Raw genomic sequence first — 26,775 nt, forward strand, 5'->3', positions numbered from 1 at the left:
ACTGGAGTAGGTTGCCATTCTCTTCTCCAGGGGATCTTCCTGACCCAGGGATCAAACCCAGGTCTCCCACAATGCAGGCAGATTCTTTACCATACAAACCATGTAAGTTAAGTGTAGGTAACTTAAAATTAAAAAATAACCCTAATTCCACCCTTCCATCCCTTGTATCATTGCTATCACTCATTCACTTAACACAAGCATACATAAGTGTGCATACACACACACACATATGTAGTTTAATTATGGCCTCAGAGCAGACCCTGTATCATTTCTATTTTTTAAAATGTTTTGATGTTTTTATATATTAAACTAAATATGTACATATATATATAACATATACATAAACATATAATTGACTACATTGTTGGTTTTATTGTTCTGAAAAAAGTCTTATCTGTTAGATCAATTAAGAAGAAGAAAAATTAGGTGTTTTTTTTTTAACCTTCACTTAGCCTTTCTTTGATATTCTTCCTGACTTTATGTAGATCTGAGTTTCTGACACACATTATTTTCCTCCTATCTAAAGAATTCCTTTGAACATTTCCCGCAAGGCAGGTCAGCTTTTAACAAATTCCCTCATTTTTTCTTTGTCTGAGAAGGTCTTTATTTCTCTCAAAGACTTCACTTCACTTTTAAAGAACTTCACAGGGTGCACAAGTCTGAGTTCGTGGGATTTCCCCTTCACACTTAAACTATTTCACTCCACTCTCTTCGTGATTGCAGGGTCGAGGGGAAGTCAGATATAATTTTTATCTGTGTTCCTCTATATCTATAGATACCTCTGTATCTTTGATTTTTTGAAGTTTAAATCTGATAGGCCAATGTGCACTTTCTGAGTATCTGTCCTGCTTGGTGTTCGCTGAGCTTCCTGGATCTGTAGTTTGATGTCTGACATCAGCTTACAGAAATTCTGTCACTGCTGTGACTCAGTCAATTATTTCATGTGTTTCTTTCTTTCTGTCTTCCCCTGCTGGTCTTCTGATTATGCAATGCCTTTTGTAGTTCCCGGTGTCCTTCAATATTCTGTCCTGTATATCTTCAGTCTTTGTTCTCTTTGCTTTTTGAGATTATATGGACATACCCTCAAGCTAAGAGATTCTTTCCTTTGCTGTGTCCAGTCTACTAATAAACCCATCAAAGGCATCATCATTTTTTTTTTTAACAGATAACTTTATTTACTTATTTATTTATTTTTGGCTGTGCTGGGTCTTTGTTGCTATGAAGGCTTTTCTCTAGTTGTGGCCAGCAGGGGCTACTCTCCAGCTGCAATGCACGAGCTTCTTACTGTGGTGGCTTCTCTTTTCGGGAGCGCAGGGTCTAGAGCATGGGCTCAGTAGTTGCAGCTCTCAGGCTCTAGAACACAGGCTCAACAGTTATGGCAAACAGGCTCAGTTGCTTCATGGCATGTGAAATCTTCCTGGACCAGGGATCAAACCCATGTCTCTTGCGTTGGCAGGTGGATTCTAAACAACTAAGCCACCAGGGAAGCCCCTCTGCATTCTTCATTTCTATTACAGTGTTTTTGATCTCCAGTATTTCTTTTTGGTTCTTTCTTAGGATTCTCATCTCTCTGCTTACCTGTCCATCTGCTGCTGCTGCTGCTGAGTCCCTTCAGTCGTGTCCGACTCTGTGCGAGCCCACCAGGCTCTGCCGTCCCTGGGATTCTCCAGGCAAGAACACTGGAGTGGGTCACCATTTCCTTCTCCACCTGTCCATCTAATGGATGCCTATTTTGTCAATTAGATACCTCAGCATATGAATCATAGTTGTTTTAAATTTCCTGGTCTGGTAATTCTAACATCTCTGCCATATCGGTTCTGCTGTTTGCTCTGTCTCTTCCAGTTGTGTTTTTCACCTTTTGGTGTGCCTTGGAAATTTTTCTTGATATCCAGACATGATTTCTTGGGTAGAAGGAACTGATGTCAATAGGCTGTTAGTGATGTGGTGGGTCTGGGGATGGAGAAACCTTCTGTGGGTCCTTTGATGACCCCTTTGATGAGGTCTCGGTCTCTCACTGAGACTGTGCCTCTGTGCTGTGAACTTGGCAAGTGTTTCTCAATATTTCCTCCCTCCTTATGTGAGACAGGGCGGCTGGAATTGGGGAGTTTCCTTTGCCCTAGGGGAAGGTCAGGGCAGTCTGGGGTGTATGTCCCCTTCCAGGTCAGTTAGCCTGCAGTAATCCCCTGCAGGCTGGGCTCTGGTGACCTGGTTTCTCCTGAACGCAGCCTGGCTTATTAGCACATGGTCTCTTTTCTGTCCAGTGGCTCCTTTCCTTCCCGCCAGAGCAGGAGGGATTCCTCTTCCCTGGTACGCACTGTTAGGATCTGGTAGGGTTCCTGGATAGTGGGGTCCCCCTACCCTGGGTCCCCCAGAGCCTTAACTCTCTACTTGCCCCCCTGAGCCTCCAGGGCCCACCACTCCAGTCTAGGATTCCATGGTTCTCACCACAGCATCCACTCCCGAGTCCCTCCTCCAGGATGCCCTGCATCTCTGCCTCTCTGACCTTGGGGACAGTGGTTTGTCCTGTGTTCTCCTCTCCCTTTGAGCTCCAAGAAGAGTGGTTGACTTTTCAGCCTATTGGTTTTCGCTTGCTGTTAGGATGTAGTGATAACTCCCAAGCTCCCTACAGGCTTTGAATGACCCCTGTGGTTCCCAGCCCACCCTCCACACTCTGGAGACCAAGTCACAAAGAGCTGGCTTCCCAACGTCGGCTTCTCTTTAACTGTGTGGCCCTGGGCAAAAGTCACATTTCTGAGCTTCAGATTCCCGGTTTCTGAGGGATATCACTCAGAACTGCAGGCTTCCCTGTGGCTCAGACAGTGAAGAATCTGCCTGCAATGCGGGAATCCCAGGTTTGATCCCTGGGTTAGGAAGATCCCTAGGAAAAAGAAAATGGCTACCCATTCCAGTGTTCTGGCCTGGAGAATTCTCTGGATGGGAATTCTCTCAGAGGAGCCTGGTGGGCTCCAGTCCATGGGGTCACAAAGCTTCAGACATGACTGAGTGACTAACACTTTCACTTTCTTTCACTTAGGACTACAAAGGACTGTTCTGAGGAGGGCTGCAGTAAGTTACAAGTGGCTCAGGTCTGAAGCCTGGTACAAACTTAGCAGCAGAATAAACAGAATAACTTGTTGAATAAACAGAAGCCCCCTCTTCACTGCTGCACTGTTATTTCTAAAGCCTTGCTTTCATCAGACTACATCCCTGCTCAAAAGCCTGAAAATCAGCCTCCAAACCGCAAACAGCTGCCCTGCACTCTGGTCACCTGCAGCAGCTACCGCCTAGGCTCTTCCTCTGCCTTGAAATGCTGTTTTGGGGTGTTCTGTTACTTCCCCTGGAGTATGCCTCTCTTGTCTCCTTAACTGGAACTTAGTTCTAAAGGAAAGGGACCCAATTCATAACCTGTTGCTGGTACCAGGCTTTCCAGAAAGAATTTGTTATGAGGAGGAGGAAGTGGGCTGGTGGGGGAGGGGAGTAAAAAATTGTTAAGAAAGGACAGAACATGGTGCCCCCAATAAAATAAGACAGCAATGCCTAGGTGACACTGAGCAGAACGTAAGCTGTCCAGGCCTCTTTGTCTGGTTGGAAGACATCTTTTAAAAAGAACAGAAATACAGCTGCACATTTGTAGCTGGTGTAAGATGGAGTCATATAACTGGGCCAAAAAAATACAATGATGGCACATTTCTCTCGTTTGGACAGAAACATTAGGCTGTATAATAACTATGATAATAGTGAAAGTGTCTGGACACTCATTATGGGAAAGGATTGTCCTTATTATATAAGCACCTCACCATAACCCTCATAGAAATCTCCTGCCTTTGTACTAGTTTTACCCCCATTTCACAGATTGGGACACTGAGGCTTCAGAAAATGCAGTGAATGATCCAGATGTCGGGCCAGTATGAGGAGGGGAGAGACTCTACACACTCCTACACATTCTGTCCTCCATGCCCAGCTGACCTGAGTTCCCCATGCTCTTGCTAGTGGTTCTTTCTGGAAGACCCCATAAAGCAGTGCTTTTTCCTCTTCCGGAAGGTTCTCCTATAGATGCCGTCACAGCTGTGCCCTCAGTCCCTGCAGGTGTCCCTCGGGGACCCTCCTGACTGGAGCGGACATCCAACATGGCAGCCCTGGGGGGCTCCCACCTCACTTTTCTGACCTGTGACGCGGTCTGGTCCACTACAGGAGCTACTTGCTCACACATGACCCTTGTACAACTTGGGGGAAACCTGGGTACTTCTCTCTCTGCCTCGAAACCAAAAGGCACTGATGCCAAATGGCACTGAACTCAGGCCAGGGTAGGAAGCGGGGACAGCCTGGGCAGAAATCAGGGTTCCAAGCCCAGTTCTACTGATTCCACCTGTTGTGATTTCTGACCCCAGGCCAACTCTCCCTGTATCTGGTTCACTCAAAGATCTGCGCCATGAAGATGCAGGTGCTGCACTTGTGGACAAAACCTGGTGTTGGCAGACCATGGGCGGTTGCAACCCATGTGGTTCCAGGGTGGGCCAGGTGTCTGCCATGCCCCGCCCATCCCACCCTGGCCCCGCCCATCTCCCACCCTGGCCCCGCCCTCACCCCAACCCGCCCCCATCACCAGGCCCCACCCCTCACCCCGCCCCCTCACCAGACCACGCCCACCGTCCCAACCCGTCCCTCTCCAGGCCCCGCCCCCATCCAGGCCCCGCCCTGGTCCTGACCTCACGTCATTTCCGCCGTGCGCAAAGGAGCCGAAGCAGGCGGTGAGGACCTGCAGGAAGTGGAAGAGCAGGTGCACCTCGGCCGAGTCCTTCTCCTCCTTCTCCTCGTCCACCGGGTCGTCGCGCGGCGGCTCGGGCTCGGCCAGCTGGGGCGCCAGCCGGACCTCCACGCCGCCCTCCTCGGCCTCGATCTCCGCCTCGGCCACGGCGTTGCAGTAGCTGGAGTAGCTGTCGTAGCGCAGCCGGCGGCGCGAGTAGGCCACGGCGTCGGCCACCAGCTTCTCGCTGTCCTCGGGCGCGGGCGTGTCGCCGCGGCGCGTGGCCAGGCCGGGCAGCCCGCAGATGGCCGCCGTGTAGCACGTGTAGCTGTTGTTGCGCCGCAGCTGCCGCGGGGCCCCGTCGGCCGGCCGCTCGTCGCGGATGCGGTGCAGCAGGTCTTTGTAGAGCCCGGAGTCCTTGTGCACCGTGTGGTACACGTGACCATCGGTCCGCGCCGTGCCGTCGAAGCCGAAGGTCCCGTTGGACACGGGCGACTTGGTGGTACCGTGCGTCATGGACAGCGCCCGGCCTGTGGGGACAAAGGACAGACTGAGCCCGGCCTGCGGGGACAAGGGACAGCCTGAGTCCAGGCCTGGGATGCTGTGGGGCCACATCAGCTCAGGAAGGCTGGACAGTGAGGGGTTTTGCATTTTTCCACCCTACGCTTCATTTTCTAACTTGACTGTACAGGCCATGAAGTATGGTAAAAATAAAAAGGGAACCTTGGAAACATACAGAAAACGGTAAAACTAACAATAAGGCAGTTAAAAAATGATGCTGCATTCTCCTAAAATGTGTCTGCCACAAATCGTGGAAGCACTCTTTCCTTTTCCAGGAACAGGTAGAAGGAGGATGCCTATCAGGAGCTTATTTTACAGAAAACTTGATACAAGAAGGACTCAACCCATTTCCCTGTGAGATACACACTCCAGGTGCTCCTTAAAAATATGACACAAATGAACCCACCTATGAAAGAGAAACAGTTACAGACATAGAGAACAGAAGGGTGCTTGGGGGCAGGGGAATGGAGTGGGAGGCTGGGGTTAGCAGATGTAAGCTTTTATACACAGGAGGGATAAACAAGGTCCTACAGTACAGCACAGGGAACCATATTCAATATCCTGTAATAAACCAGAATGGAAAAGAATATTTTAAAAAAGTATGTACATATATGCATGTACACACATATATATGAATCACTTTGCTGTACAGAGGAAATTAACCTGCTATTTAATAAACTATATACTTTAATTTTAAAAAAAGGCTGGTGGACACAGTCAAAGGCAGTCTGTCAGATCAGTGGGCAGAGCTCCTTTTCTTTCTTGGCCAAGTCGCAGATCCAGCCTGGACCGCGGTGCCAGCGCCCCTGCAGGGAGGCGGGCGTGGCAGAGGCAGGAGCTGGCCCGTCACTGTCCACAAATACTGTGGGACAGAGGACCCCCGCGATGGCCCTGATGGTTTCTGCGATTCTCCAGCGGGACTACCGCCCCGGTTCCAACGTCCGCTTTCTCTCTGCATCTCCCAGGAGGAAGGTGTTTGTATAAAAAGCTGGATTAAAGTGATAGTCAGATCTCCAGCAGTTAGCTGACTGCATGTGAAAGACACCGGTGAGGGGCCCAGAGGTGCTACTGGGAGACTGCAGGTAATTAGCTCCTGGAAGAAAGTCACAGGACAGGAACAAGCCCGCTCTGGGATCGACCAAACCCTGGGCCCTGCAGCCCCTGACTTTTCTCTGGGGACACTTGTGTGCACTGGAGCCTCATTGCCACATGCAGGCCAACTGGCTCCCCCAAAACTGCCCTCTGCCCCGTGCCACCCCAGCCCCCAGGGACTTACCATAAGGGGCCCGGGGGTGGTGACCCCCCGACATGCTTTCTGAGGTCCCTGAGGGCTCTGCAGCTGAGCCCGTGAGGGGGACGGTGCTGTCGTCATGAACCTTGGCACCCGGCAGCTCTTTAAACACTGGGGACTCCACTTCCTGAATTTTATTGAGACTTTCATCAGAGACTCTCGATAAAGCACCTTCTTTTTGTAATTTGCCTGAAGAAAGTAAGAGTCATAACTGAAAATTCTGGAAGAGAATTCTTGTTTTTGACAAATATTTATCATGATACTTTTGTACTTTGGGAACAAAAAAAAAGGAGGGGGAAATAAAGTGGACAATTCAGTCTGGGAAACAGGCTAGAAAATTCAGCTACGGAGGGAAAGATGGAGACTTAGCCCTGAATGATCTCATCCAAAAGCAACAAAAAAGACAGGATTAGATCTGATTCCCAAGGTAAACATTCTGTAAATTCTACAACCATCTAGACCAGCCTTCTGTTTTCTTAAACTGACCTCAGAATCACTGAAATGTTTATCCTTTTTGTCTTCGTAGATACTGTTAGGGTCTGTTTGCTTTTCTTCTGTTCAATAAGAGACTGTGCTCAGATTTCCTCAGGTCACCAAGTCTTAGGAAACAAGTAAATCATTTTCCTCAAAAGGAACAGAGAGATTCTGCTTACTTTAAAAAAATCCTCTACTTTCAAAAGAAACCAGGGATTTTGAAAAAGTGGTTTTGAAGCTGGAGTGCATTCTTGGTAATCAGATCTGGTATGTGGATTCATGGTCTTGCTGCCTCACACTTCCCTGAGCAAACATCTAAGCTCTAACCTACCCAACTGACACAGTCTTCTCGGTTCCTCTGCCAGATACACTCCTGCATCGCCCCCATTTCTATATTTACCTAGATGGATCACCTCTATCTCTGCTGTTCAGTTGCTCAGTCATGTCTGACTCTTTGCGACCCCATGGACTACAGCACGCCAGGCTTCCCTGTCTTTCACCATCTCCCAGAGCTTGCTGAAACTCATGTCCGTTGAGTCGATGATGCCATCCAACCATCTCATCCTCTGTCATCCCCTTCTCTTCCTGCCCTCAATCTTTCTATCTCTATCTCCATATTTATCTAAATCTAAAAGACAGATTTTTTTTTTTAACTGTTTGTTTACTACAAGGAACAAACAAAGGTACACACAGATTTCTGACCTCAAGCTGCTTACAATGTAGATGAGAAAAGTTAATATCTGTAAAGATTATAATAAAAAAATTTTTAAACTGTGTTTTTCTTGTTGTTGGTTTTTTGTTCTGTTTTTGGCCACACTGTGCAGTTTGTAGGATCTTAGCTCCCCAACCAAGGATCAAACCTGGGCCTCTGCAGTGGAAGCATGGCGTCTTAACCACTGAGCAATCAGGAAGTCCCCCGAAAACGTGTTAATGTATGAAACAGGTATTACTATTTTCTCTACTTTATAAATGAGCAAATTGAGGCCCAGAGAGATTAAGTCACTTGCTGAAGGTCACCCAGGTAGTCAAATACAGTCAGTTTACTCTCCGTCCATGCCCTTAGCTGTCGTCTGTACTTAAATGAAGAGAACAAGGTACCTATATATTGAAATGTCAAAATACATGTCATTGGCCAAAAAAAAATCTCTTGGCAAGCCAGAATGGGTAATAATGTCAGTTTCCCACTGTATGTAACATTACAGCCTAAAGGTGGGAGCAAAGATTTTATGGTCCATAACTCAGGGAATTAGTGAAGGACAGGGAAGCCTTGGCATGCTGCAGTTCACGGGGTCACAGAGTCAGACACGACTTAGCAACTGAACAACTACAACACTCAGAAAAAGCTTTAAATGTCAGAGCATTCAAGTTTAAGTTTATCACTCCCACTGGGGTTAAATCAGACAAGCAGGACGTTTGAGGGGGGTGTTCTTCTCAGCCAAGAGCAGGGAGCGGCTACACAGGAGAGGAAGCAGCAGATCTGTCACAGTGTGAAATCACTACTTAGTTTGAAGTTGTATGTACTAATGTAGTGTTTTAATTATTAGTTTTAAAAAACTTGCACGTGGTAAACTGGCTGTGTGTGTGTAGAATTCTGATTCTAAAAAATGTCTAGGGATCTCGCTGGTGTTGCAGTGGTTGGGACTTCACCTTCCAATGCAGGGTGTACAGGTTCGATCCTTGGTCAGGGAGCCGAGATCCCTCAAGATCCCACGTGCCTCGTGGCCAAAAAACCAAAATATAAAACAGAAGCAGTATTGTGACAAACTCCATAGACTTTAAAAATAGTCCACATTAAAAACAAAATCTTAAAAAGTCCAGAGTCCTATAGCGCCCACCATAATCAGGCTAGAGAAGGATTCCATCTGCCCCCAAAGCTCCCCTATAGTCAGCCCCTCTGCCCTAGCCCTTGACAACCACCTGTCTGGTCTCCATCCCTACAGTTTTGTCTTTTCCAGATGTCATGTAAATGGAATCATAAGACATGTGCTTCTGAGGCTGTCTCCTCCAATGTGGCACGATCAATGCGCCCGAGGTTCATCCATGCTGGTGCAGGCTCAGCAGCCTGAGCTGAGCTGAGCTGTATTCACTGCTGAGTAGCAGTCTAATACGTGGATGTATTTATTTCCATGAATACGTGTGTGTTTGTTCTGTGGATAATCCAGGCTTTTAGTTTTTGGTAATAGCAAATACAGCTGCTATAAATAATCATCTCCAGGCTTCTGTGTGAATTTAAATGTGCGTTTCTCTAGGGTAAACACCTAGGAGTGGGTAAGTGATTAACCTTATAAGAAACCATCAAACTCCTTTTCTGAGCGGCTACACCATTTTGCGTTCCCACTAGGAGTGCATGAATGAACATTCCAGCCACGTCTCATCCTTGTCAGCATTTAGCACTATCCTTTTTTTTTTTTTTTTTAAAGCCATTAAAATAGATGTGTGGGGATACCTCGTTGTGATTTTAATCTGTATTTCTGATGTCGAGCAGCTTTTCATGGACTCATTTGCCGTTCATGTATCTTTTTTTGGTGAAACAGCTATTTAAATTTTTTGTTTTAAATTGGGTTGTTTTCTGAGCTTTCTTCATACGTTCTGAATACAAGTCCTTTTTTAGAGGATTTGCAAAACACTTTCTCCCAGTCTGCAGCTTGTCTTTTCTATTATTATTGTTTCTTACAGGGCAACAGTTTATAATTTTGATGAAGTGCAATTTACCAACTTCTTTTATGAACTGTGTTTTTGGTATCAAACCTAAACACTTTGCTCTACCCAAGGTCCCAAAAGTTTTCCTCTTTTTGCTCCCAAAGTTTCATAGTTTTCTATTTATACTTATGATGCATCTTGAGTTCATTTTTTTTTTTTTTTGCAAGGTATAAGGCTTTAGGTCAAGGTTCTCTTTTTGGCATTCGATGCCCAGTTATTCCAGTATCATTGAACATTCAACAACTGACTTTGTTGAAAATCAATTGGCCATTATTTGCAGGTCTGTTTCCAGACATTATCCTGTTCTGTTCATCTAGGTGTTTATCTCTTCGCCAGTTCCACACTCTCCTGTAGCTTTTTGTGGCATGGGTCCTTCAACTTTACTCTTTTCCAAATTTGTTTTGGCCATTCCAGTCCCTTTCCCTATAAATTTTTTTAAATTAATGAATTGTTTCTTTTTGGCTGTGTTGGGTCTTCGTTGCTGAGTGAGGGGCGTCCCTTCACTGTGGCTCACAGGCTCAGCTGCTCTCGGCATGAGGGATCCTCCTGGGGTCCTGTCCCCTACAATGGGGGGACCACTAGGGAAGTCCTCCATGTATATTTTTAAAGAAGTGACTTGTCTAAATCTACAAAATATCCTGCTGGGATTCTTATTTAATGTGTATTAAATGTACAGATCGATTTGAGAACTGACATCTTTCCCGTAGAGCCTTCCCATTCATAAGCATGGTAATGCCTCCTCAGTTGTTCAGTTTTTGTTTGAAATGTGGGTTTTCACATTCAGATATGTCCGTATCAAGCTATGACTGTGAGGTACACTCTAAGGCCAAAAGTAAATGCTTCTTTTCTTTTGAGAGCCCTGTAAAAGCGTGTGGCCATAAGGCTTGGAATTTAATCATGTTGCCAGTGACAGGACAATAGCTCCTGCAATTTTCTAAGCCAGAGTCTTCTTTTTTTAAAAAACTGCTTTCACGGAGGTATAATTTCTGTACAATGAAATGTGTACCTTTTAAAATGTGCGGTAGATGACCTGTGACAAATGAGTAGTGACAAACTACCCCCCAGTTAAGACAGAGTCCTACAAAGTTCCCTCCCGTGCCTGCAAAGCTCTGTCCTGTCCCTAAAGCTCCCTTCTGTCCCAGCAAAGTTCCCTCCAGCCCCCTCTGCAATGGTCTCCAGCGGCCGGTGGCTTCTGTGGCTGTGGGTGGCTGTCCTCTGGAATCCTACACGATGATCGCATCTGTGTGTGGCTCCTCCTGCAGCTCACCCTCTTCATTGCCAATTCGTCCTCGACTGTATGAATAATTTGGTTATCCACTCACTTGTTAATGAGCCTGTGGGTTGTTTCCACTTCTTGGCTAGTATGACTTAATTTGTGTACGAGTTCTACTTCTTCACTTGGAAAAACACCTAGGGGTGGAATTACTTAAGTCATATGGTTAAATGTTTGCTTAACTTTATAGGAAACTGCTAAACTCACTTTTCCCATTGTTTGTACCAGTTTTTATTTCCCCAGAGACGCGTGGGAATTCCAGTTATCACACTCGGAATCTCGTCTTTGTACCTTTCGCCATTCTCGAGGGAGGGCAGTGCTACGCTGCTGATTTGCTACCCGCCATTACCCACGGCACCTAGGACCTCATTCTTACCAGGATCCCAAGTGATCCAGGAAAAGTCTGCACCAGAAAGCAGGCAGGAGCCCTGAGACAAGGACTGGCCTGACCGTGGTTGTGTTCCCTCTGTTACTCAGGATCACGGTGCGTGATGCCTGCAGGCTCAGGAGTCAGAGCCTTTTTGCAAATCAGAAGAACAGAAAAGCACGTACCTGTTATCTTCCTCCGCATCCACGGACACACGAAGAGCCACACGAAGAGGGCGAACAGCAGCGCGACCCCGAAGGAGATGAGGGCGATCGCCCACATGGGGAGGACCAGGCCCATCACTGCGGACAGAGGGGACGCGGCTGTCATTGGACACGTCTCCAAGGTCAGGTGTGACATCCCCACTCCTGCCATTCCCCAGTCCTGAAGTGCATCATCTGGATTCTGTGCTTATTTAATAAAACTCTCAGCCATAACACCGTGCTAGACTTTTTCTGGGGAACAAAGTCTTGTGTTTAAGACACACGGCTGGGACTTCCCGGGTGGTGTGGTGGATAAGAATCCACCTCTCAGTATAGGGCACACGGGTTCGATCCCTGGTCCAGGAAGGCTCCACATGCCTCGGAGCAGCTAAGCCCGGGCTCCACAGCAACTGAGCCCGTGCACCCTAGGGCCCTGTTGCTCTAGGGTGCCAGAGCTCCGCAGCAAGAGAAGCCGCTGCAGTGAGAAGCCCACGGACCACGACAACGAGTAGTCCCCCTCTCTACAACCAGAGAAAGCCCGCAACGAAGACCCAGTGCAGCCAAATAAATAAATTACAAAATTGTAAAAAAATAATCGAGATATACCATTTACCTTGTGACTATGTTGTTAACTCAGGGAGTAAGCTAATCATTAAAAAGTGACCAGCTTGGCACAAACGACATATTAAGTTGGTAATAAACCCATTTACAGTATTATCTCCATACCTAAATTCCTGAGTGGACAAACAGGGGTAGGAAGGGGTCTGCCTTCCCTCCTGATGCCCGCCCCCGCCTCCCCCAGGGCAGCCCGAAGTCCAGGGCTGCAGCGGCCACAGCAAGGCTGACGGCCGCCTCTCTGGTTTCTCAATAGTCAGCAGCCCGGCTTTAAATGGACATGACGCTTGGACCACACACACAAACCTTTTTTAAAGTCAGCTTAAATTGAGAAACAGCAGATGCAGGAAGAGTCTGCTGCCCCACTTTGTAACTGCCGGACAGCAGGGCATAAATTTCTCGGGAGAAACGTGCCTTCCTTGTTCCAAAAAGAGGACAGTGACTCCCATCACTGGAGACCAGACACCACCACCAAGATGGGTCTGCACAAACAGACCTTGCTACACTAACTCTTCTATTCTGTTAGTTTCCTCCATGTGCTTCCTAGTCTCTTTCCAGAATTTATCACCCTTTGTCAAAATGGTACATAAGTCCCAAAGTCTAACTGCTTCTCTTCTGAGTACTCATTTCTTTTCTGTGAAGGTTTCCATATGCATAAATAAACCCTTTTAATGTTTAAAAAAAAAGTCCGCTTAGATAGAAAAGTGTTTTCAAAGGACACTGACTTTCAAGCTCAATTCTTCTTTCAAGGGCCAACTCAGGGAATTACAACACAGAAAAGCTTTTCATTGCTCTCCGGTCCAGCACACAGTTGCCATGCCCTCAGTCAATAAAAAGGTGGAAGGTAGAGAGGCATCCGGCCTCCCTGCCCTGCAGGGCTCCAAGCCCAGCTCCCCTGGTGACACAGGCGTGATTCGGACACTCACAGGTGCACCCTTGCACAAGCACAAGGAGGCAGGCACCAGAGTGCTCACTAGAGCATTACCTGCAACAGTAAGAGTTTGCAAGACAACTGATACATGCATCATCATGGACGTGTGAAGTCAGCGTGGGGCATGGCATGAAATAAGGTCAAGATAAATGTATTGATAAGAAGAGATGCTCTTGTCTAGTTACTTGAGAAAGGCCAGCGAGATCACGGTGTGTGCAGCACCATCCAACTTATGTTTAGAAGAGAAACACCACTGTTGCCCCCCAGCCAAGCGTACACTCCTGAACAGATCGGAGAAGTGCTGGGAAGAACCAGCGGTCACTCCTGTGGAGGGATGGGAAACAGGAGGGGTCTCTCCCTGTGCTACACACTGTCCATCTTAAGCACAAGGCCAGCCACCCCGGCATCTCGCTCCCACGCCCAAGGCCCTCAACATTATACCACATTCTTTCTAAATAAAAGGAGAGAAGGGTTCTTAGTCACAAGCCCATGGATAGTGACAAAAACAAGAGAAGGCAAAGAAAAAAAAAACTGTGTAAAAAAAAAAAACCATGGAATATTACTCAGCCGTTAAAAAGAATTCATTTGAACCAGTCCTAATGAGATGGATGAAACTGGAGCCCCTTATCCAGAGTGAAGTAAGCCAGAAAGATAAAGAACATTACAGCATACTAACACATATATATGGAATTTAGAAAGATGGTAACGATAACCCTATATGCAAAACAGAAAAAGAGACACAGAAATACAGAACAGACTTTTGAACTCTGTAGGAGAATGTGAGGGTGGGATATTTCAAAAGAACAGCATGTATACTATCTATGGTGAAACAGATCACCAGCCCAGGTGGGATGCATGAGACAAGTGCTCGGGCCTGGTGCACTGGGAGGACCCAGAGGAATCGGGTGGAGAGGGAGGTGGGAGGGGGGATCGGGATGGGGAATACGTGTAAATCTATGGCCGATTCATGTCAATGTATGACAAAACCCACTGAAATGTTGTGAAGTAATTAGCCTCCAACTAATAAAAATAAATAAATAAAAAAAAAAACCTCAATAACTTGAAAAGCATAAACTCACAGTCATTTGGGAAGCAAAATCAGGTCTATTTATTTATCTGCCTGCTTGTTTGCCAAAGGCTCCTATAGCACTTATTTTGTGCTTTCATACTGCTAACTTTGAAAATTTATAATAAGCACACACTTTTGTAAACTGTTAAACTTTTTTTAAAAGTTTGAAAGAAGTAGTGAACTATTTAAAACTCTGCTCTTTAAATCTTTAATGCTGCAGGCTTTGTTATTATTAACTGTTCTTTTCTTAATACATAACTGACTTTCTTTTTTTTCCATTATTTTTTTCATTGGAGTATAACTGCTTACTGTTAACCATTCTATAAAAGGTAAGGGTGGCTCAGACAGTAAAGAATCCGCCTGCAATGCAGGAGACCTGAGTTTGATCCCTGGGTCAGGAAGATCCCCTGGAGAAGGGAATGGCAACCACTCCAGTATTCTTGCCTAGAGAATCCCATGGACAGAGGAGCCTGGCGGGTTACAGTCCATGGGGTCGAAAAGAGTTGGACACAAACCATTCTATATACATAAACCAATTCAAAATTACTCAGGTAAGGTATTATTAGACATTTTGGTAATGGTAAGAGGGAGAATGGGTAGTTAATACTCTAAATTAGCATAGACAAGCATGAAAAGCAAGAAACCAGAATCACTCAGCCTTGGCACCGTGGAGGAGTCACTGGTGGGAGCAGACACTCAGCAGCCAGGCAGCTCCACCCTCCAGCGCCCAGTCACACCAGCCAGCGAGGCCCCAGGAGGGGCTGCGCCCAGGCGGCCGGCAGCCCCGCCCCAGCCCTGGCTCAGAGCTGCTTATAAAACCACTCAGGCTGACCTCACCCAGCCGTGCCTGTGGCCGGGGCTCCCCGCTTCTCTTGTGTCTGCATGTCAGTGTCCAGACACGTGGGGAAGGACCGCTCCAATCTGGTTTCTTGCGGAACTGAATGGTAACTGCTAATTACCAACATCAAACCAACTACGGCTTAAAACTACCTGGCTTTTGAAGAGTTCTCACCGTCTGCTTTGCAGCTTCTGGTTGAGCTGATGATAAAGTTGACACTTGGGCTACTTTGGCCTCACTGCCTTAACCTGATCTAAGACAGGCAAGCTATGGGTACTGGGGGAGCTGGAGAGGTGAGTGTCTGAACGAGTGGACACTGTTGCTCCCAGGCCCCTTCTCCTCCATCCCCTCTGAGCAGAGCCCACAGCAGGGCAGAGCCGGGCCGCTCAACGTGCTCCTCCCAGGCCCATCTCTGTGCTGAGGTCACACGGGTTCCGGGGGGCATCAGGACCCACACCCGAAAGGGACAGGCTGAGGCCGGCTACACCCAAGGCTCACAATGCTTCGTGGGGACGATGAGCCCCAAGGTCACGTGCTCCTGAACCATTACCAGCACAACCGCCTTCACCATCGGTTTGGCCCGCAAAGTGGCCAGGAAGCTCCGGAGCCCCCCTCTGAGTCACAGGACTGGATGGAAGATCAGAGGGTGAAAGGGGCCGGAGACACGGGGGAAAAAAGCCAGGGGTGGGGGAAGATGGCGGAAGAGCAAAAGAACCAGGAAGATGGGTGAGCAGTCAATGGTGAGTAAGAGTGAGAGGAACAGAATGGGGATTGGATCTTATCGAACTATTCCAGCAATTTAGTAAATTAACAGAGCATCAAGGGCACACCAGCATGAACTTATATATAAAACAGAAACAGACCCACGGATACAGAAAATAAACTTCTGCTTATAAAGGGGAAAGGAGGGAGGGATAAACTAGGAGGTTGGGAGTAACAGATACACATTGTGCGTACTCAGTCGCTTCACTGGATCTCGGCTCTTTGCGACCCCAGGGACTGTAGCCCGCCAGGCTCCTCTGTCCCTGGGATTCCCCAGGCGAGAATACTGGAGTGGGTTGCCATTCCCTTCTCCAGGGGATCATCCTGATCCAGGGATCAAAGCTGCATCTCTTATGTCTTTTGCATTGGCAGGCGATTCTTCACCACTAGAGCCACCTGGGAAATGCAACAGATACACATTACTGTATATAAAATAGATGAACAACAAGGACCTATTATACAGCACGGGAAATTATACTCAACATTATGTGATAACCCGTAAGGTTAAATCTCAAAGGGAAAAGAACCTGAAAAAGAATACATGTGATATATAATACATGATATTATACATTAAAAATATATAATATTATATGCTTAATTGTAATTATATAATTATACTTTATATATAAATAATATAATTTATATCATATGATTTGTATATTATAAATTATGTACTTATATAGTTGTGTATTTATATATTATACATACTATGTATTATATGTGTTAAGTATATGTATATAATACTGATAAACTTTGCTGTAGACCTGAAACAAATGTAACACTGTAAATCAACTATATTCCACAATTTAAAAAAAAAAAGAGCAGCAGGACTTACTTTTACAGCCTCATGTAAGACATGCTGACTAACAGTTATGGGACCCAGCTCTAAATTGTACTAAATATATAGAATCAAGTTTCATGGATTAAAAAAATCAATGAAATGCAAAAATCCAGCAAAGAAAAGCCCTTGAATCAATGTACCTTCAGGGGAAAACTTTCTTCCTTCTGAAAATTCAATGTAGACACTTTTACAACAAAATTTTTGACAAAAATACTTGGTACTGAATGGCCTTCCTGCTAGGAGCTCAAATTATCCTCGGATAAGATGCTCAAGAGGGCGCTGAGGCTCGGCCCGCACCCTCACCCGGGGAAAGGCAAAGTAGGACACGGCTTGGGCTTGAACTGCTCCATCCCTCGGCCAAGAGCAGCTGCCAGGAGCCCACACTGGGTGCTCGGAAGCCCGGGCCTGGCTCCAGCCCTCAATGGCCTTTCATGTCCGGCTCTTTCATTTTCTGAACAGCAAAGATATGATGAATAGTGATTCAGCTCAAACCTCAGGCATCCTTGCAATTCTCTCCCCAACCCCCTGAAGATCAGGATGTCCAACGGACTTGGGGAGGAAGCAAAGAGAACTGTTAGACACACTCATGGTCTTCCGGAGTCCTGATTCTGCTACAGCCCTTGTTTTTCACATGCAACAATCACTGTTACAATCTAACGCTTCGAACATGTTGGTCTACAACAGAACCGAAACTAGTGACTCCATTTATTAGCGGAGAGAGCACTAGAGAAAGTGATTCTACAAATGAGGTCCACGTGCGTGTGTGTGTGTGAGTTACTGCGGGAAAGTGAAGCTTCTATAAAACCCATAAGGCTCTAGCCCATATTAGTTCCCTTACACCTGTCACCCACCTCTCCTGTACCCTCTCTTCTTGCTTTCTCTGGTTTAATTTTATAAATAATACAAGATTATAAAATGATCAGTCACAGATAATCAACAAGGCCCTACCTACTGTATATCACAGGGACCTCTGCTCAATATTCTGTAATAACCAATACGGGAAAAGAATCTGAAGAAAAACAGATTCATGTATAACTGAACCACTTTGCTGTTCACCTAAAACTAACACAGTACAGTAAATCAACTATACTCCAATATAATATAAAAATTTAAAAAAAATCAGCCATACAAAATTGTAGGGTATACAAATATGAAAATGCCTCCTGTCCTCCCCTCTTGAACCCATTTCCCAGAGAAACACTGATAAATATTTGGTATGTATCTTCCCAGGCATTTTCAAGAGATAAACAAACATCTAGTGCAGAGTGTTTGTGTGGATTTCTTTTACTTTGCCTTAAATTTAATAGATGTAAACTATACTGTATATATTGTTCTGGGCCTGCATTTCTCACCTAACAGTATACTGTGGACATTTTCCCACAGTAACACACACACACACACACACACACACACACACACACACACACAAATCAACCTCATTTGAAGAATCACTTTTTGCTAGTCCTCCCTTCCCTGATAAATGGAGCCAACTAGTTTTTGTTCTGTTTTAGATCAACATGTTCAAAGCATTGGAGGAGCTCCCTATATAAGAGGAATCCTGGGGCAACTTTAAGAAGATGAAGCACCGCTTTGAAACTAAGAAACACGATTTCCTAATCTGTCCTATAACTGGGATTTTCTTCCCTCTGCATATGGCACTAGCTTTCTCAAACCAGGGTTTACTTACAACAGTTCTGAGAAGGAAGTGAGTTCAAATCACTTTGTTCTGAATCTTGCTCTGAGTGAAATTGGAGACTCTTCTCAGCCCAGGCCTTCCCCACCCAAGGCTGGGAACCACCCCAGCTCCAACGGCCGAGCCCCTACAGCCTGGAATGTAAAAACCAAACAGAGAATACAGAGGATCTCTGGGAAGCAAGCTCCTTCTCCTGAGTCAGCGGGGACTCAAGGAGTGCCTGATGCTCTGGGTTCCCTGGGGCTGGACCAGAAGGGCTACCATTGGGGGAGGAAGTGGAGGAGGAGATGGAGGGAGAGAGGGAGGAGGGGGAAAGGAAGAGAAGATGGAGAAGGGGGAGGAGGGGAGGAGGAGGAGGAGGCAGCCCCATCTCAGGCACAGACCACTCTGGGGAAACCAGACACCAGGCCTGGTGGAGTCTGAGAATTCATCTGCTGGTGAGGAGTTAGGGCTTTTGAAGAGCATGTCTTTACATAAGGACTGTGATAAGATAGCAGCATATATGGTGACAGGATCATATTACTAGGGTTTGGATTAGGGTTAGGGTTATTAGATAAAGTGGTCTGTATAGTCAAAGCTATGGTTTTTCCAGTAGTCCTTTATGGATGTGAGACTTGGACCATAAAGGCGGCTGACCTCTGAAGAACTGTGGTGTTGCAGAAGAGTCTCGAGAGTCCCTTAGACTGCAAGGAGATCTAACCAGTCCATCCTAAAGGAGATCACCCCTGAATATTCACTGGAAGGACTGATGCTGAAGCTGAAGCTCCAACTTTGGTCACCTGATGCAAAGAGCCGACTCACTAGGAAAGACCCTGATGCTGGGAAAGATTGAGGGCAAGAGGAGAAGAGGGCAGAAGAGGATGAGATGGTGGGATAGCATCACCGACTCAATGGACACGAGTCTGAGCAGACTCCAGGAGATAGTGGAGGGCAGGGAAGCCTGGCATGCTGCCGTCCATGGGGTTCTGAGGAGTCAGACACAACTTAGCAACTGAAGAACAACAATAGGTAAAGAGGTGGTTAGAGCAGGGACCCTCCAAACGCACAAGCACCAGGTCACCCCGAGCGCTCCGTCCTGCAAGCCCTGACTGCTGGGCTGTGTTTCTGGTTCAGGGGGTCTAAACCTAAGAATCTGCATTTTTGACAAGTGACCACGTGATGCCAATGCTCCTGGTGCAGGGACCACACTTGGACTTGGGGAGCGTCATTAGCTAATCTGCTCTGCCTCCACAAAGTCATGTGCCATGAACCTCACTCAGCATTCGTTCTAGAAAGGCAGAACAAAACCCAGGTCCCGTCCAGCTGAAGCCCTTCATCAAAAATGAACTTCAGGCTTGTATCCAACCCAACCCAAGTGATTTATCCAACCCAACCCACTTTATTGCCTCAAGTTATTTTTGCTTCTTGTGAATTATTTTTTTAAGGACAAAAAGGCAAACACAATTTTTGAAGAGTGCAAACTCAGTCTCTGAAGTATAAGGATGAATTCTGAGAAAAGTCACGTCAAACGCAAAGTAAAACAAATCAAACTAAGCCTGAGATATAAACAACTTCAAAATAATTTAGGGAGGAGGAGGGGAGGAAGTCAAACCAGAGCTTCGTGACTCAGCTCATGGGGACCCACCGGATTCAACTCCACGCAGAAAAGAGCCACTTATGAGTCTCTGAAAGCTGCAACAGGGTTAGGTTGATGCCTCCACTCTTTATTAGAACATTTCATTCTTTCCTCTTATCTCTAAGGCCCCTTACATTGAATGGAAATGTTTTAAGGAAGAAAAGGACTAGGGAGATTAAATCTCAAAATCGGCAGAAAGGCCGGCACGTTGTGAGAGAGTCAGAGGACTGAGTCATGTGGAGGTGGTTCTTCCTGGCTCACCTGTCCCCAGATAGGACACCAGGGCCACAGACGACCCAGGTGGACGGCAGAGAAGTCGGCATGGGGAGACAGGATGAAATTAATGTCTTAGTTTCAAGGGCTAAGTTAACCTTCAGTGTTTAAATAAAAATAGGATTTGGACTCACCTACTGGATATTCTAGGAACACTCCCCAGAGCCAAGACCTCAGCAAAGTCCTTTTCTGACAGAGTCCTTTTCTGACTCTGGCTGGACTGTCAGTCCTGACCTCCTTCCTTCCCTATGCAAAGCTCCGCACCCCCAAACTTCAGCTAAGGAAAAGCTCCCACGGCAGCGTGTGTGGGGAGACAGAGACGCGCTGACTCAGGACACGCTGGAGACATAAGGCTGAAGAGAGGCGGCACTTATGACCGATGGTAGTGAAGGGAACCCCCCCGACCCCCGAGCATAGAAAGCGCTATCGTGAGCAGCCACCGAGCTCAATGCCCTGCCCTGGTCACCTCCCGTCACGTGGCCTCCCTCTCACAGCCGTCCCTGCCCACCCCTCTCTCCTTTAGGAGGGCCAGAGGCTCGGGGAGAGGGTGACGGGCCCCACCAGCACGGGGAGCGCGTCTGTGTTCCCAGGCGAGTATCCATCACCAAGGCTCTCGAACCGACTTCCCGACATTCCCAAAGCGGCGGCCACCCTCTTCACACTAGCTGGATACTAAATAGATACAAAACCACATCATTTCCAAATATATTAGAATTAAATTAAATTAAAAATATATTTTATTTTTTTTGGCTGAGCTTCATGGCTCGTGGGATCCCAGCCAGGGATTGAACCCAGGCCCTGGCAGTAAAAGCACCAAGTCATAACCGCTGGACAGCCAGGGAGCTCCCTGGAAGCTATCTTTAAAGAGAGTGAAGAGAAAGGAAAGGATGTATGAGGCTGATGTATTCTGATGGTCATTTACAGTGACACTGGGGACTAGGGACTAGATGCTGAGTGTCTGACCCATGCCCCATCATGTGTCAATGGAATACCCTAACAGGGGCTTGGAACCAGGCTGCCCACTTTCAAGTCTGCCCTGTACCTTACTAGTTATATGGCCTTGGCACTCAGCCAGCTTCACTGTGCCTGTTTCCCCCCTGTCGGGAGATGTTGGCAATCTTACCGATTTCCTAGAAGAGTTAATTCATTTAAAACTCAGCTCAATAAAACCATTTATTTATTATTATTCTTCAAAACTTCTCTATGAAGTATTTATATTATCCTTGGTTGCCTCTTTCATTTTGTAGTTTTATTTCTCTAGCATAAGTTAATCTCTTAGTAATCTGATTCTTCTAGAAAATTTGCAATAAAACTGCAGCAAAAGATGAGAAAAAGAGGGACTTCCCTGGTGGTCCAGCAGTTAAGACTACACACGTCCAATGTAAGGGATGCAAGTTTGATCCCTGGGCAGGGAACTAAGCAATGGCCAAAAGATAAAAAATTAAAATTAAAATATTTTTTTAAAAGATGAGAAAAAGAAGTGATGGAAGAAATAAGGTAAGTCTAGAAAAAGTCAACTTTTAATAAAAATCATACATTTATGGTCTTCTGACATTCAGCTCAAGAACCAGGGAGCGAGAGAATTAGAGGCTAGAAAAAAAAAGTGCAGAATTTAGAAAGAAATGACCTCATTTCCCCCAGTTCCCATTTCTAGGGCTCTGTCTGACAAAGGCCCCCTAGTCTTCATTTGTTTAATCTCTTGTATCACTAGTGCAAGAGGTGTCTGGTCGTCAACGGCCGCTCGTCTTTCTGCTCAGCTCACCTGCGCTCTGGGAGCCGAGTAAAACCAAGAACAAGTGCTCAGGCGGACACCTCTCTGCTCCAGGTGACCTCCCACTTGATGCTCCAGGGCCCGCCCGGCACCACGCAAAAGGTTCGTGAGAAGCACAGACTTGGGGTCGGGTGGCCTTCACGCTGTAGAACTGCTTTTTCTCTGCCTCTGCCTCTGCTTTTGGGGCCTTTTAAAACTGGATCATGAAAACAGCCTTTGACAAACATACTTCATACTCTGAATGATCAAGCCTGCAGGGGCATCAGGCTGCTGTCGTCTGAGGCGAGGGTCTCACCTCTCTCCAGCTCGCCGTGACGCTTACCTTGCACTTTTCATGTGCCTTAAAGCAGCTGGGATGCTTCAGCGCTCCCCCCACCCCCACCCCTGAAATCTGAAAGCCCCGACCTCAACTCTTCAAAGCCGTAAGAGCCATGTTCTGAATGCAGTGAACACGCCCAAGGAGAAGGTTACGCAGGGCTGTGAATCACGGCGGGGTGGGGCACACCCCTGGTAGCTCCATGGTAGAGAATCCGCCTGTAACGCAGGGTGTGATGGGTCTGGTCTGGGAAGATCCCACATGCCTCGGGGCAGCTAAGCACCACAATGACTGAAGCCTGTGTGCCCAGAGCCCGTTCTCCACAACAAGAGAGGCCAGCACGGTGACAAACCCAGGCACCGCACAAGAGGGAAGCCCTGGCTCGCCGCAACCAGAGAAAGCCCACGTGCGGCAATGAAGACCCAGCGCAGCCAAAAATAAGAAAAAAAAAAAAAGGAATAAAATTAAAAAGAATCTTTCAGAAAGACTGAAGTACACAAACATATAACCAGAATGTAGATAGTAAAGAGTCTGCCTGCAGTGCGGGAGACCCGGGTTTGATCCCTGGATCGGGAAGATCCCCTGGAGAAGGAAATGACAACCCACTCCAGTATTCTTGCCTGGAGAATCCCAGGGACAGGAGCCTGGTAGGCTGCCATCAATGGGGTCGCACAGAGTCGGACATGACTGACGTGACTTAGCAGCGATGGACGTTAGCGAGAAGGAAAACACGGCCGGGAGCATCTCTGCTGACCGGACGCCCCCAGGATGATAGGTGTGTCAGGATCCGGCCATAGGAGGCCCATCTCAGAGAGAAATGGGCACCCCTCTGCACCATCCTCTCCGCAGAGACTCGAATGGAGATGCTCAGTGAGGCCCCTACGAGCTCATCAACATGGAGATGTGTGCAAATACCAATACTGCGTGAAAGTGTTTTACCTACTGAAAATGTTAAAGAAAGGGACTTTTAACCAGGCCCCACCCCAAGCCCTTGGGAAAAAAGAACACAAGCCATCAGAACTGGAAGAAAAGGAATAATTCTGAAAAGAAAAGTATCACTGGTTTCAGTATGTGGGGGAAAAAAAAGAAAGCACAGTTCCAGTGACTGGACTTACTGGTCTGATGAGTTCTGGGGGGTGGGGGTGGGTGTTTGACAGTCCCCCAACCCTGTCCGTCCGGGGGTGAGGACCTACTGTTTACACATGCGCCCCTCTCCCCCTGCCCCCCAGACCCCTAGCTCAGAGAGGTTTGGGCTGGCATATCATGTCCTGTGACTCAGCACCAGGAAGGGGAATTTAATTGTCTTTGTTTTTTTAACCCAAGTCTCAGGCTTTTCTATTTCACACCTCTCTTGAACATGTAAAACAAGTAACTGCACCTCCTACTCTTTGCTCTGCTCCGTAATGACCCGGGTAGTGCTTCTGGCTGGCGGCCAGCAACAGCGCCAGGCCCAAGTCCACCACCCAGGCTGGGCTCTCACACGCCTGCCTGCCGAGGGCTCTTACCTGGGGCTCCGGTGTACATGATGGAGAAGACGTTGATGGCGATGGTGGCGGCGTAGAACACGGGAAGCGCCCGGAGGCCATTGGGGACGGGGTCCTCCTGCGGGGTAAGGAGGTAACGGGTCAGGTCAGGATTCCAGGGGGTGTCTGCAGGCGGCTCAGGCAAGATGACATGCAAGGCTGCTCAGGGAAAGCCTGACCTGGGGTTGTGTGCACCCCCAGACCCAGCGCTGGCCGGGGCCGTCCCTCCCACATGAGTGCTGTCTCAAAGGGCCGCCACGGTGACCAGCAGACACATCAAAGCCCAAGGACCACGTAGGCTGGTGGGACACTTGGGGACAGGGAAGGGCTGCTTGTGAGGCAGCTCCCGGGACCCAAGCCCCGAGCCGGCCTGCCCTTCAGAACCCAGGGCGCTTGTTATTCTAATTATGTGCATGCTGGCCCCCTAAAATCCATTTCCAACAAACATTTTCAGGCCTGACCCTCCGAGGACGCCCTGAGAAAGTCAAGTGACTTCAACACCACGGCGTTACTACTAGATTTTATGTGACTCTGTGACACACGTTTGCTGTGTTGAAATACATAAAGTAAATACAGAACCACGTGCTACGAGTTTCCAAATCTTTTTACAAGGTAGAGCATTTTACCTTCAACTGTCACACTAAAAAGAACTGTGGGCTCTCTAAGAAAACATACGTTTTAACAACCTTAGGCTTCTGGTACAACATTTCCTAAATCTAACGTTTCAACAAGAACAGTACTGCATGTGTTTAAGGCAAAATATCACCTGGGAGAATATTAGAAATTTAGCGTTTAGAGAGGAAAAATGTAGAGTTTGAGGGTTTGGATCCACAGAGGATTCTGAAGCAAAAATGTGAACTGGGAACTCAATACAGCACTCGCACGTAGGTGTTGCTTAAATAATTCAAAAAGGGGTTAATTTCTAATGACTGTGTAAAACACTCTTATACATTGATATAACTCTATTACCTACTCATATTACAAGGAAAATCAAGTCTAAACATCTCTTTTTTTTTTTTTTTAGGTCTCAACATTGATGAGAGCTACAGAAGTCAGGATCAGTAATCTGTGTGCATGCTAAGCCAATTAGGTCATGCCCGACTCTTTGTGACCTTCTGGAGTAGCCCACCAGGCTCCTGTGTCCATGGGATTCTCCAGGTTAGAATACTGGGGCGGGCTGCCATGCCCTCCTCTTGATGTGAGCTACGGAAGTCAGGATCAGGAGAAACTATCTCAAAGGTTCCTACTGTCAAATGCAAACATGTAGAAATTAAGCCCGTTTGCAGAACATAAGCGCATCAAGAGCCCGCCTAGAATGTCTCTAGTGGCCCCCAGCACTCGTCAGGAGGCTGGAGCGAATGGAAGTGAGATGTAAGGAGCGCTGAGAGCCGGGGTGGGAAGTGACGCAGCTGCATGGGAGTCCCGGCCAGGGTCAGAGGCAGGCAGGTGAAGGGCAGGTAAGAAGGGGTGGGCAGGGGCCTGGGAGGAGCATTCTGTCCCCTGATCTGCCATGGACCCAAGACAGGAACCTGGGCTGAACCAAGAACAGAACGCCCACATGCTCACATGCCTACCACCTCTGCTCCCAAACTGTTCTTTTCTGGGGACAACAGCTGCTAAAGATAGACTCCCAACTGATAACTTGTGAAGGTGTAAAGTCTTCTGTTTGTGTGCTGTAACTGAATCACCTTATGTTTTCTTAAATAACCTACTCTTTTTTTTTTTTTTTTTGCCTCGCCACAAGGCATGCAGGAACCCAGTTAACCGACCAGGGATCAAACCCTCAACCCCTGCATTGGAAGTAGGGACCACAGGGAATTCCCCAGAGAACCTATTCTTACCACACGCTGATAACTGTCTCACTGAGCCCCGTCTCCTTTCCTCCTCCTGTCTCCCTCCCTCCCTCCTTTCTTTCCTTCCTTCCATCCACCCATCACCTGTCACCCATCCAAGCAGCCTTTGTTCGCTCTCAATAGACACTCAGCCGGCGGCTCGGAAGGGCTGGGCTGAGCTGGGCGCTGCCTACACATGTGAACAGGGAGTCATGGTTTCCACGCTCAGCAGATCTCACAGAGAGTGAACAGGGAGCCAAGCAGGCAATAAATCCCCGCACGACGATGCGAGAGTGCAGTGATGAGAAGGCAGGGAGCTTGTGGGAACACAGAGGGAGGAGCCCGGTGGAAGCTGGGGCGGGAGGCATGGCTTCCTAGGAAGGGACACCTGGGGGCAGAGGAGGGACAGGAGCCCGCCTGGCAGGGATGCCCGGGGCAGCAGAAATAAAAGTGGGAGGCTACCAGGCACCTGCCAAGATGCTAACAGGTCTGAGCACAGCGGGAGCCCCGGAGAAGGGATGGTCAGTGTGAGATTACCCAAGAGACCTCAGCCTGACTCGAAGAAGAGCCGTGTAAGGACACAGCTCAAGACAGCCACGTCTGATGGGCTTGGCATGTGCCGAGTGACCAAGGGCAAGCGGCAGGGCTTATAAAGCGCTACAACCACCCCTGACATTCCCCTAGAATGTCAGTAAGTTTTCATTTTCATCTCATCTTATTTTTGATTAAAACAAAATGCACCCCCATAGGTGTAGTTCCTTCATCTTGTCCTCAAGGACAGGGGAAAAAAAAAAAAAAAAACAGTGTCTCACGCTTCCCTTCTCCATTAGAAAATAGAAAATAACTTCCATCTGGGTAAAAAAATTCTCCAGTTGTTTTTAGTGCTGGTCAGTTTCAAAATCGTAACACTATCTCACTCTGTTCTGTTTACCGATCACAAAATAATTGTCTTTCCTTTTTGAGGTGTGAGCATAGGGCCCGGGAATGCTGACCAACGAACTAAGCCATAGGGCAGGACACCCGCGCTGCTCCCAGCGCAGGTCCAGGGGGCCCCTGGGCACTCCACCCGAGTCTGCCGCCTGC

The 26,775-nt window shown here is 47.4% G+C and overlaps 1 protein-coding gene across 5 annotated transcripts in view; it reads right to left on the reverse strand.

The window, feature by feature from the left end:
• The window catches only part of SLC20A2 (solute carrier family 20 member 2), a 108,906-nt gene that overhangs the window by 15,208 nt on the left and 66,923 nt on the right, over positions 1–26,775 (reverse strand). For all 5 annotated transcript variants that reach the window (XM_061134645.1, XM_061134643.1, XM_061134644.1 and 2 more), the window contains 4 exons: positions 23,843–23,939; positions 11,596–11,712; positions 6,582–6,785; positions 4,707–5,274 (listed from right to left, as the gene is read on the reverse strand). In XM_061134645.1, coding sequence (XP_060990628.1) covers positions 4,707–5,274; positions 6,582–6,785; positions 11,596–11,712; positions 23,843–23,939 — 986 coding nt within the window. The remainder of the gene's footprint in view (positions 1–4,706; positions 5,275–6,581; positions 6,786–11,595; positions 11,713–23,842; positions 23,940–26,775) is intronic.

This window comes from Dama dama, chromosome 32, assembly GCF_033118175.1.
Source record: "Dama dama isolate Ldn47 chromosome 32, ASM3311817v1, whole genome shotgun sequence".
In the NCBI taxonomy this organism is placed as follows: Eukaryota; Metazoa; Chordata; class Mammalia; order Artiodactyla; family Cervidae; genus Dama; species Dama dama.